Source organism: Homarus americanus, unplaced genomic scaffold (assembly GCF_018991925.1).
Source record: "Homarus americanus isolate GMGI-L3 unplaced genomic scaffold, GMGI_Hamer_2.0 scaffold11022, whole genome shotgun sequence".
Lineage (NCBI taxonomy): Eukaryota > Metazoa > Arthropoda > Malacostraca > Decapoda > Nephropidae > Homarus > Homarus americanus.
Genome location: NW_024737068.1, coordinates 1400795 through 1414095, shown reverse-complemented (window position 1 = coordinate 1414095; position 13301 = coordinate 1400795). Strand labels below are relative to the sequence as shown.

General features: G+C 38.7%; 2 protein-coding genes across 2 annotated transcripts in view; one reads left to right on the top strand and one right to left on the bottom strand.

The window, feature by feature from the left end:
• The window catches only part of LOC121872895, a 36360-nt gene extending 31251 nt beyond the window's left edge, over positions 1-5109 (top strand). The window contains exon 3 of the mRNA XM_042375987.1: positions 688-5109. Coding sequence (XP_042231921.1) covers positions 688-3457 — 2770 coding nt within the window. The 3' untranslated portion in view covers positions 3458-5109. The remainder of the gene's footprint in view (positions 1-687) is intronic.
• Positions 5110-6923: 1814 nt separating this feature from the next.
• On the bottom strand, positions 6924-10800 carry LOC121872894. The gene is made up of 2 exons (XM_042375985.1): positions 9727-10800; positions 6924-8625 (listed from the first exon to the last, which is right to left on the bottom strand). Exons 1-2 carry the CDS (start codon positions 10654-10656, stop codon positions 8593-8595), a joined length of 963 nt encoding a protein of 320 aa, XP_042231919.1. The 5' UTR covers positions 10657-10800; the 3' UTR covers positions 6924-8592.
• Between the last annotated feature and the right edge of the window lie 2501 nt (positions 10801-13301).

The window sequence follows — 13301 nt, the reverse complement described above, 5'->3', positions numbered from 1 at the left end:
GTACCAACCAGATTAGTCAACCAGGTGTCGGTATCAACCAGGTGTCGGTATCAACCAGATGTTAGTCAACCAGGTGTCGGTATCAACCAGATGTTAGTCAACCAGGTGTCGGTACCAACCAGATATTAGTCAACCAGGTGTCGGTATCAACCAGATGTTAGTCAACCAGGTGTCGGTATCAACCAGATGTTAGTCAACCAGGTGTCGGTACCAACCAGATATTAGTCAACCAGGTGTCGGTATCAACCAGATGTTAGTCAACCAGGTGTCGGTATCAACCAGATGTTAGTCAACCAGGTGTCGGTATCAACCAGATGTTAGTCAACCTGGTGTCGGTATCAACCAGATGTTAGTCAACCAGGTGTCGGTATCAACCAGATGTTAGTCAACCAGGTGTCGGTATCAACCAGATGTTAGTCAACCAGGTGTCGGTATCAACCAGATATTAGTCAACCAGGTGTCGGTATCAACCAGTCTCCCCTCATGATTTAATCTCCCTCCCGGGGATAATCTCTCTCTACAGTATCAATCTATGGCATCCTGGCGTCATGTTGTGTAGGCCTTTCTGTACACATTGTGCATTTTTCTCCTTCCTTTGAGGACCAAGACCCTTATGCCTTAGAAAGATAAACATCTTGTAGTGTAGGTCTATCATACTTGCATGTTAAATTAATCTATTCTTTTTAGCCACGAAGACCTGGAAGAAATCGATGTACAAGTGAAGGAGGTGTTCCCTGGGTGGATTTACTGCGCCTCAGCCAAAGAGTTCTACCGCCATGACAGTATACTGAAGGTTGAAACTCAAAAACGTATCTTCTACACTCTAAGAACCTGGCATGGAAAGGACTTAAGTGATTTAAAACAAGATGAAGCACATCAAGACAGACGTTGGGTAAAAGACATAGGCATACTAGATTGTAAGAACATTCTTCTTGTTCAGGGAAGTAAAGTCCTCGAGGAGGAAGGTAGAAACATTATCCCAGACTGTTTTAAACATACTGTGAGTTCAGTTAGCCGTAAATACAATGCTCACATGTTGATGTTTTTCTCAGAGCATATAGAGGATGATGATATAGCTAGAATGGAGACTTCTCTTTTAAATGTATTATTTAAAAATTCTAAGTTTGTTGTCCCCCCAAAAACGGCGACAAATTTTAAACAGGCACATGTGTATAGCAGTGATAATGATACAGTTTCCCCAGTTACCAAGACATCAGCCAAGAAAAGTGGAGACGACTTCTGCCATATACTTAAGAATTCCAAGGTTTCTGACACCCCTTACTCTGTACGTCTCATGAAACCCATTATAATGGCTACAGGTGACCCATTAGGAGCTGGTGTTAAAGTGACAGAAAAAGCGGTAAATGCTGCTACAATTACTGTCGGAAATCAGAACTTGGAACTTCAAAACTCAAGATTTAAGGCTGATGAAGATGTTAGTCAACAAACAAATATAAAGCAATCAAACGTTAGCTCCAGAAGTTCTCCAAAGATTCCAGAACTAGGACAACAAACTCAGGCTTCTGTACACCCTCAGCTGACACAGAGTAACACACCCTCAGCCAGTAGCCACCGCACAGATGATGTACAAGAACTGTACTCTTGGTCAACTGCTGAAGATCATTCATATCCTGATACTATTAACAACCCATATTCATTAGGTAAAGATCCTTGTAGAAGTCTGCGAGAACCCATGAGTGAAAATACAGTTGGCGATTTGCCAGAGACCAGTAGCCCAAACTCTCAGAATAACAATAAAAACTTACAGACAACTTCACATATACATATAGATAAACGACAAAATTCTGGTAAAGTAGAAGAATATTCCACAGTTTCCAGACTAGTGACAAATAAAAGAAAACTGGACGATTATGCACAGTCACACACCACAGCCACCAGACCAACTTCAAGTAAACATCTCGACAATGAGTCTAGAATCCTTCAACCAATTAAATCACTCTCAGATATATGTGGTATGACGAGGAAATATTTTGGTGTCGTCAGTTCCAAAGAGAAAGAAAAGGTTATCTTCCTCGTTGGAGCTTCTGGTAGCGGGAAAACCACGCTTGTCAACTTCATTGCCAGCTGCATCAAAAATGCCAAAAGTCCATCTGATGACTTGGTTTATGTAGAGCCAAATTCAAAGGATGCATACTTCCGTACAACATCTATTACTGCATATACATTTTGCTTCATGGAAAGTGAGACTCCTATAACTATCATTGATACTCCAGGTTTACACGACTCCTCGGGGCCACAAGTGGATGATCAGGTTCACTTACTTAAAACCTTCATCGGAAATGCTGCCTCAAACGGTCTTGATATCCATGCTGTTGGTTTTGTAGCTCGGGCTCATGAAGTGCGTCTTACCTCTTCAGAACGCCTCCTTATGGACTATTTGTCAACACAGTTTGGCCAGCGAGTTGCTCATCACTTGATCCCTTTTATCACATTTATTGACAACCAGAAGGTTCCTCCAGTCGTCGAGGCAATGAGGTCCTATGGAATAGAATCCAAGTCCTTCTTAAAATTCAATAATTCTATGTTCAATAGAAATCCAGGGCAAGAAATTGACGAATTGGACATGATGTGCTGGAAGATTGGGAACAAGAGCTGGAAGAAGTGTGACATGATCTTGCGAGAGCTGTCACCTCTCTCTGTTAATACTTTTAAAGCCTCACAAAATGCAGCTTATGCCACAACAGTAATGGACTCGGCTGTGAGTGATCTGAAAGCTGAACTGAAGAAGTTCATAATTTCTTGTCAGAATTCTAAATGTATGACTAAAGAAACATTTGAGAGCTGTGAACAAGTATGGGGGTTTGCCTCAGTTTTGCATCACCTAAAAAGTGCTCAAGAGTCCGGCGTGTCTAGTGTAGAGAGCATCTTAACAACTTGTGCAGATGAAGTATGTCAGGAAAATGCTTCCCTCTCTAAACAATGGGTCGAGCTTCTTTTACTGGCTCCCTCAAGAGGTCTTCTGGGTGCAGGAATGGCGGCCATAGACAGCCTTGGACATTTTTATAACCCGGCGAAGAAATTTTCTCAGTCTAAAGACGAAACTAAGAAGTATCCTGAAATTCTTTTCTGTATTAAATGTCGGACAAATCATGAGACAGAAAGAGTAGAACCAACGAGCTCCTTTTCTAGCTTCTCGTCAGGTAAAGGTACCATTACTTACAAATGTAAAAAATGTAGGTGTAATGCGAGTGAACATGTTACTGACATTAACAAGAAGTCTCGGGCATCAGTTCACCTTCCCCCAGAACATATACTTCGTTGCTCCAACAAGATCATTGATGATATTCTACGGGAAAATTGTCCAGGACAACTCAAGATAAGTAAACACCATTATCTCCAACATGTAAACATTGCTCTGAATAACAAATTTAAATTGTTAATTGATGATCTTTTGTCCCAGAGAGAAGATACTTCACTTGGGTATCATAAATTATAACTTTATATAGTAAGGCAGTCTTTACTATTTCTTCAATGTTGTTTAGACTTAAGTGGATATTGTACATAACAGTCCTGAATGTCTTATCATTGGCAAGATATATAGCTCAGGGTACCTCAAAAGGCCATATACATCAGCTGAATGTCATAAACGTACATACAGATTAGCAATTCTCACACGTGATCCCTCATGAGTGTTTATCAGTTCCTCTGCATTGATTCTAAAAGACCCATTCTGAAATATTCTTCAGCTCGTCGATGTAAGAGTACGACGAACATTAGTTACATCCTGTATAACATATATCTTGCACTTCAAGCTATGTTAATGATTTTAGAAAATGTTGTCAAGGTAGACGACAACTATGGAACGTTACTGTTTATTGATTTGTATATCGGGATATAAAGAAAACAAAATCTTTACTCTAAACCGTTTTCGTCACAAATTGATCATTTACCAGTTTTTTTTTTTTTTTAATTATCAATTTCACTTAAAGTTTATTTTCACGATAATGGCAGTCTGGACCACTTTACTGAAGTTTGCAAAACACCATAGGCTATGGAAATGACAATTGCAGAAGCGTTAGTTAAAAATATAAATAAATACTGAGTGGTTTTGTAACTGAAAAATATCAGCGCCCTTCACACAGAAACGCACGCCATTTTGCGACTGACAAACTCCGTCTCTTAATATCACGCGACTCCGAGATTTCCGCTTATTGGCTGATTGTACTTTACATGAAATTTAATAGTAAAGTTATCTGTAAGAATATAAATTTGCTATAAAAATGCTGTAAAGTATTAGTATTTATTTCTTGGCTGTATCTCTATACAGCATACAGTTCCGTGGTGGTCCTGTTTCGAATCTTAACCATTTACACAAGTCATTTAACAATGTCATTTGTTCATTTTCTTTTATGTAGGAAATACTGTACACAACAATTAATGTTTGTTATATACTGTACAAGTTCGATAGAGCAGTGTACTGGAGGGTGTCAGTTTAGGGCCTTTGCTTGCCTATATACTGATAGCGAGAGATAATTAATGTATGGGTTTATAGTAATCTGTACCGGAATACATTATACTCTAGACCACCTTCCTATTACCGTCTATGCGTGTATACATAATCCCAGAACCACCTCCCTCCCAATCAGGTTCACGAGCGTTCTCCCACCCACACCAACAGAGTAGTAACGGGAATAGAAATGACGAGAAATGAAGTGACTGGTCCTCCCACTGAAAACTTTTGGGGACTCATGAAGAAAGATTAGGGAGTAGAATAGAAAACCAGGCAGTGTATAGAGAGGAAATGCATGAAGGTGTGGGAACGGTTACGACAGAGACCTTAATTATTTGCTTACATCTTGTCGACTTTGTTCCTCCCGGCTGTGTAGCATGCTCATTGAGGCAGAGGATCGACTGGATATTGACAAAATTGTAAGTTATATAATACTTCATATAAACTAATATTGTGTCATAACATTGCTGTATTTGAGTGCTGGCTTTGTGATTTATTAATACACAGCTAATATTTGAAACCCTATTGGGACAGTCATATTGGGAGAGAACAGGTGACGCATTATTTACAGTGGACAGATAGTACTGTGTCCGTAACCCATATTGTGTGTTCATTTAGAAATAAAGTTATATCTCCAAGTTGTGGTTCCTTCACTTCCATACTAACATGAAACCTTATTATGTAATGGCTACTGACGGTTGGACGGCAGCTGGGAAGGTCGCCGCTCTCTCCCCCCCCCCCTCCACATGTGGCATAGTTGCATACACATACATGCAATAAAACTTCTAATGCAAGTTTATCTGATCAGAACATAGTGTTTAAGTAATGCAATAATAACAACAGAGAGGAGGTCCATAAGTGTGTGACAATTAACTAAGGGGAGTAGCTGTACGGTGTTACTTAATTGTGATTCAATATGCGGCGCAAAATCGTCTTAGTAAATTTAACATTGCCACAAAATAATGGACAGACAAAAGCTGCGATTTGGGGGGGGGGGGGTCACTTATTTCAGAAAATTAATGTGAAAATAATTTCTGTGAGAACTGCTGTCTAAACAAACAACACCTGACAAGGAGACATGATAATTATGAAGAAAAAATTTAAGACGGTTTATGTCTCGATGACAAGAGATATACTCCTGAAACACTAACACTAACACACTCTAGTGGTGTATAACATACGTAAAACTTTGTGACGGTTCGCCCTGACCTATTCAACAGACTTCTACATATAACACATATTAACAAAGACTTAGGATGAACGCTGTTTTAGATTATACAAAACACCATTTCAAACATCAAAAGGCATACGTAAACCATGGAAACTTGAGATACCAATAATCATAATAATAATCATAATATTTATTCATTAAAGTTGTCACGCAGGATTACAATTGGATAAGTATGTTTATAAGAGATGCAAGTAAACAGTTCAGCATGACTACAAACAATGCATGAAGGCGATGGGAGTAATGTTTCCCGTGTGCCGAGAGTGTAGGTAAACTTGACCAAGGAATAGTCATCCATTACTTATTAAAATGGACACAGATGGCACAGGATTTGAAATTGATAGTGTTTATTTAACCAGTTTTAAAGATAAAAAGTGAACAACAATTATAACAACAACAATATCGACATGCGTTTTGAGACGGTTATTAACAATTTTCATAACCGGAATTCGTTCACATAAATACAACGATTTCACATTCATTGCTATTTTTATTATTTGATTTTTTATTATTTTGTAATGTATAAGAGTGATGAGTAAGGAACGTATAATTTAAGGAAGGAGTTTAAAGATGCAGACCTTCAATAACAACACTACAAAATTGCTAAAATGAAAAACAAACAAAATAAATAAACAGTAAAATAATACCCAGTAAAGATTCGGTTGAGTATAACTACAGAAAAAAAGAAAGAAACCCTAACTTGACCTTACCTTGATTATCACTTGTGGGAGGATGTTAGCGGCCGGGTAGCGCATAGTAGTGTTTTCTGATAAACGTATTATAAAACACGTTTGTTCACGCTGATGTGTAATTTGTTCAATCAAGCGTCCCTATACGGTCCAACGAATTACCCAAAAGTATATTAAATCAGGGTAAAATCTTAACGAATATATGTTTTACATCAATAAAACCTGATTAATAATGTTTTCATTGAAATGTAGTCGAAATAATAAACAGCGAAAACCGCTAAATTCCAAAGTCACCTATCCAAAATGGAGATATAATTACCGATGTTTCTGTTACTTTGGGGTATTTAACATAGCCGTAGGATTTACTTTGCGTTAGGTTAGGTTAGCGGAGTGCGTCACGATGGATCTGAGTTATCCCTTGTTCACGAACTCTTTGGAATTTAGCGTTCGCCAATACTGATAGTTTTTCACTGTTTATTATTTCATCTTACAAATTACTTTTTTCAAAATTACACTAAAAATATTATTAGACATGTTTTGTGTATGTATAACAGATATTCGTTAAGATTTTACCCTGATTTAATGTACTTTTGGGTACTTTTGGGTAATTCCTTGAACCCTCCCTATATGCAGAAACTATGAAGCCACAACGAGAATTTTTTTTCTTTGAAATTTTGCGTCTTCGTGCAAAATCAAACGTGTTTATCTTCACGTTATTAAGTCTACACCTCACTATGACACTTTGACGACCTTTGCAGAAAGAACACCATGGGCCTGGAAATGTCGATGGCAGCGGATTCGTTAATAAAAAGTTGGTTGGCCACTTTGACACACATCCAACACACACGGTAAACATCTTGCGACTGACCAATTCAACCTCAAAAGCTTGGCGGTTTGGGCATGCGCAGGTGTACCACGCGACCCCGGTGTTAATGAATATGATGTATTTCTTTGTGTATGAACCTCTGTCCTGCGTGGTAGTGAGAAGTGATACCACCCTTAGTGTCAAGACCTGACTGAATTACTCAGAATACGCAAACTGTACTCTAAGCCATGTCAATAAATTTGTTAAACTAAGAAAACTACTGAAGTTCCACTGATTGGCGGAACATAACCATGCGAGTATAAAGTCAACAATATGCCTTCAGCTGTGAGCTTGGAACCTTCCAATTAACTCGATAAAAATTCATTTGCGCCAAAAACATTATTGAGTTAAGCGTATTTTTATTTATTTTTTTGCTCTATCTTTCGATTTAAATCAAGATAGAATTCCGTTTTACTTTAGCAAATTTTAACCAAAATTCCACTTCAGGATTATGTCATGAAAGTAAACATCTGGTGTAATCGTGTTGTTTCACATAAGCCAACATCACCTATAGTTAGCGCAACAATTATCAATAAATGAAGGCAGATTGTGTCTTTAATTCCAACTCCTGCATTATGGCTTGAGGAACAATGTCAATTAGGAAGAACAAAGAAATTAACAATCATTATATTGTTTATATTCAGACATGTGTGAACTGTATCCAAACACAAGGTTCTCACCTGTTTCTACCTCAACATAACACACTTACAGACGATCGACAACATTACGCTATCATATATAATGTATTTCTTAAAAGGTAGTTTCACATACGTAACAATTCATATATATTTAGATTACTATTCAAAGATATAAATTGAGTCTAAAGAGTGTTAAGTCGGCACGAGTGTAGATAAATATTGGAAAACTATCTTAGTAGTTGGCAAGATACATATAGATAATCAAGTCTGATTTATTGTGCATCTTGTTCTTAAATCATTTAATACATGTAATAAGTTAATAACAGGAAGAAATTACTGACAATAGTAAATCCGAAATCATGTATCCTATTGTAATTATTAAGGATACAGTAACAAATATAATGTGTGTGTAAATTCTATAGATGAAAGTATTTGAAGTTAATTAGAAGAGTCTGCCTTGCCAGGGAGAATAACGCACGACAGAAAACGAGTCACTGTATACGGGAGACTTGAAAACTGAAGCACAATTACATCGCCACCACTTTGTGTCTTCAATATTTTACTGGGTTCAGAAGTACACCGTGAAAGACATGTGTGTACATAACATGTGTTTCACTCAGGTATTGTCAATTGTTGTATTGCATCACTTGTAGCAGCGAACACCCTCACAGTCTCCTCACGTTGGACCCGTCTTGTATTCCTTACTGTTGCTGGCCCCGCTCTTCATCAGGTATCTGGAAAATAATACACAGGTATTATGTTATACAAGACAAATGGACAGACAGACAGGCTATTATAGGTAGTACTGGTGAAGATTTAAAGCAACAGTTACTATACTGCCCAAAGTTTTCTTGTTTCCTAGAGCTCACCCCCACAGTAACACTACCATGTGTCAGTGAACTAATCCTGGGTGCTGCCGACTACAGAATAATCAATTGTTATCCAGGGAAAGTCATACAGTTATCTGACAGTATTATCGGCTGTTTCACTTTATGTCACGTTACGTCATGGTCCACCATCCCTGTATCTCTCCATAAACACCACGGTGCGCCATCTGATGGTTAAAAAATTAACTTGTCTCTGATGCATCAATATTATAAACTCATTTGTTTCGGCTTCACGTTGCGGCTGGCACATGGGGGTAGTTCCAAGTACTGTAGCTGGTTGGGCGAGACTGTATATACTACATACCTTATTGAATATGCCAGAAAATAGTGCAGTCTAATCAAGAACAAACTGTGTTCTGTATAAGCCCGAAGCAACCGACTCACAACTCTGCTGGGCCATTTGTATAACATCCATAATATAATAAAAGGCGTTTACAGTAATCACTAACAGCGTGAGTAACCTAGATATGTACGGAGACTTACTGAAACATCCATAAACCAAGACAAGATAACTGAGGAGAGAGGTGACTGAAGTATTATAATAAAATAAATCGATAAACAAGTTAAAATGATTCTGACACTCCTGCCAAATAGGTCATGAATTTTCTTACGACATCTATTCGGTTTTTTAGGGGGAGGGGGGTACAGTATTAAAGATAGCAGTATGGTAAGGTCCGTCAATACAAGATTCACAGCGCCTTGTAGAGAAGTCCATCTCAAACCCACATATTTGCTGAAGCAGGTATCGGCTTACCCCTTCCCCTAACCTACCTAACTAACTAGAATCAATATGTGGGCGATGTAGCTTTTGTTGGTTAAGCACCTTATCAAATTGGATAGCAGAAACAGTAAGGAACCTGAAGTAGGATTATAGCTGATCGGTAATGAAGGTTGGACGCCGACTCAACAACCCCAGTGTACAATAAAAGACCAGCGCTTGGTACTCACTCGTAATGAACTATTGTCACATTGTGCAGCCTGAACCTCGGAGAAGGATGGCGGTAGTTCCTCAAGACAGATATCATCATAGGATGGTGGTAAGTCTTGTTGATGGTGACACTGTTGATGGGGATGGTGGTACTGTTGGTGATCGGTGTGTGAAGGCGAGCTGCTGCCAGAATCTAGTATGGGTATCCTCCTGGTGATAGTGACAGTCCTCACACGCTCCACCACCTTACTTTTATGACTATATAAACAACAGCGCACGTAAACCGCGAACCCGAAGATGCTGCCCAAGGCATAAGGGAACACAACACTGGTCGGGAAGTGATGCTCTGGGTGCTTGTTCTTCATTATTTCCTTCATGAGATCTCTATAAAGATCTAAACCATTATAGGGGGGTTTGTTCCTCTTTGTCGAGGTTGAGAAAGTCTTGTTTTTGGAATATCTAGCCAGATTAGTTTCTGGGTGAGGGAACCTGAAGATTAGAGTATTCCGGCTACACTCCTCCAGCGGCGCCCTCCTCCACGACGTATGAAGAGTCGTTTTGCCTGTTATGTAAATCCTGAGTGTTTTTACATCTTTGGTGTAACTCAAATTGTACCACTGTCGGCCTGAGGAGTCCCGTAACTCAGGGTTCCTGCCCAGTGACTCCCTAACGTTCACTGAATAATGCTTGAAGACCGAACACTCTGTTCTATTAAATTCCGTCATATTAAACTTTACTGTAAATAACAGATGATTATTTGGGGTGTGGCAGAGTATAGTTTCAAACTCCAACAGTTTAACGGTGTTACGAGGCAAGAGGAACGGCGATATTGTAGGAACGCCGAGCTGGACTACTGAGGAGACTAGCAGTAGTAGGAGAGCGGGTGGTGGCACCAGCACAAAGCACACTGCTCTCCTAACACTCTCCACACACGTGTACATATTCATCATTTAAAAACACCTCGATTCCTATGTTAAATTTCACTCTTCATTAATTACATTATAATATTCACTAAGCATCACCAAGGGTTTTTCTTCAGCTGCCGTATGCAAGCCATCGCGGAGGTGAAAACGTCAATACACAAAACAAGACCAGCTGATCTACCAAAACACAAGCCCGCGCATGTGCTGAAATTCTCCAACACTTATATTATGTTTTTGCAGGCTAGAAAATGAATTCTCTTCCATTCACATTTAATATACTATACTGCATGAATATACAACATTGAGACACGCCCCTGCAAATTATAGGAACGGTGGTAATCGCTCACCGTCTAGTGACGTCACGGACGCGGGCTGTATGTTTTACCAAAGGACCACCCACTAGAGGTGGCCATCCCGAAGAAGAGAGGCCAGTGTAGGAGCTCTCCAATGCTCGAGAAATTTGACAAATGGTATTTAAGCCCAGCACGGTTCATTATTCCTCAGCTTGGGCTGGTAGACCGCTCCATTGATATTTCCAAGTACAGTATCAAGTTAGTGTACTTGTATAATTCAGCCGACTATAATTGTCTGGTTTCATTATTTATGCTAGAGTATATTTTGTTCAATATTCTACGTCAAGTGGTTAAGGATCTTACACAATAAGAAGTTTATCAATTCATTTGCTAGGTATTACCTCTTAATACACCATTTAGAACTATTTGGCATTTTCATTATAACAAGACAACGTTCAACCCCTTGTCAACACCCAGTACAGCACAAAACAATATTCAGCACGTGAATCTTGCGTGTCAGGGAGAACCATAAGAAAATGAAGCCTTAACTAAACACAAAACGACGACACTAATTCGATTTTTATTCAGTAGAATACTCAAAATTTACAAAAAGAATATGTTGATAATACAAGTTATCAATGTATACAAACTGCGGGTATACAAGAAACATTTAACAGGGGGAAATGTCGCCGAGGAGGCTGCTAGGATGGTCAAAGTCAAGTGCTAGTAGTTCGTCACAGCTGGGTAGGTGTAGATCAGTGGTTCTCCCTTTTTTTCCAGTTTTACCCCTATTTAAAGTCTGACGGGTTCAAATAACCCCAACGTAAAATTTTACTCTTTCCTTTTTATTCGATAAAGTTTCTATACAAGGCACAAGTGTTAACTAAGAGGTTACCACTGTAGATAGTGCTAGTAGGTCAAGAGCTAGTAGTTCACGTCACAGCTTGGTAGGTGTAGAGCAAGTGCTAGTGGTTCACGTCACAGCTTGGTAGGTGTAGAGCAAGTGCTAGTGGTTCACGTCACAGCTTGGTAAGTGTAGAGCAAGTGCTAGTAGTTCGTCACTCACGCACCTCCGGTTCAGCAGTAGAGTGTCTCTCTTTAAGCACCGCTACTGCTGCCCACACCTGAAACAAAAGGCATCCTGGTCAGTCATAGTGAGACCGGTGGGCGTTTAAACCTTGAATTATCAGCAGCGCCTCTTACTGTAGCATTCAAGCGAGTGAGCCACTATTCTCCGCACTACTGGGAGACGGCGAGACACACACACACACTCCAAGAAAACATCATCCTCTTTCTCCTCGGCTACCGAAAACTACACTATATTTCATTCAGTTCAGAAGGGACTCTGTACAAGGTTGGAGTCAGAGGTATTTTAGTCCAGGAAACAACGTTACTGCTGCTTACAATAACTAATAGTACAGGCCTACACAAAAACGTTCCCATTCTACTGACAGGATTTTGTGTTCACCAGAAGACTAAACTTAATTTGTACTGATTATTACTAAATTAAATATGAATAATATCAAATGGTTGTATATATGAAATCAAGACGTGTCGAGCATTGCCTGAAAAGCTTTTATCTATCAACTTTAATGCAAAATACTATAAATGAGAAAAAAAATTAAAAAGTTGTACAGGTAATGCATTGGTAACATATGCATTGTTTTACCTTTTACTTTCAAAACTTTACATTGAAATACTCGTTAAACTTCGAAACCAAGAAACTAAGTACGTACTCCATAAATAGTTTAGTAAATATATTATAAACCCAATGAAAACCTTTACATTTTACTTACATGACTACATAAATGTTTAAGATGCAATTTAATTTCTGTAACTGTACCGGATCCACAAACAATCACCGCTACTACAATGTTCACACTCCACAACAGCCGAGAGGACGTTCACAGCCCGATTCTCAACTTCATGTATACATTTCTTTATCTAATTAAACGTATACTTTCCTCAAGATTTTCCAAACTGAATTATTGTAATCATTGTTTTCAGCTACTCTATCAGACTTGGTATTTTTTTTTTTTTTTTTTATCTAGATCTAATAATGTTCATTCATACTTCACGACCAAATATTTTTTCCAGCCGATCTAATGTAGATTTTAAAACTTAATTCTATTCTTGAGCATTATACAGGGAGGTAGGCTTTTATCTATAATCTAATTTGACATTCATACTGACGGCAAAGTACTTATCAGCCGATCTAGAGATTCTTAATTCCTACCTAGAACTTGTGTACCTTACGTCAAACACTATCAAGAGCTTAATCTGGTCACCAAGTAGATTAACCAATATTCTAAAGCTTGACAGTATACCTTAAACTACTAAGGGAATACAGGGGGCTTGGATCTTAATATAATAAAGATT

Coding starts and splice junctions, on each gene's coding strand:
- LOC121872894 (XM_042375985.1), bottom strand. CDS start 10,656: ATGATGAATATGTACACGTGTGTGGAGAGTGTTAGGAGAGCAGTGTGC. Junction 8,626..9,726: donor GTGACAATAGTTCATTACGA/GTGAGTACCAAG, acceptor ATTATTTTCCAG/ATACCTGATGAAGAGCGGGG.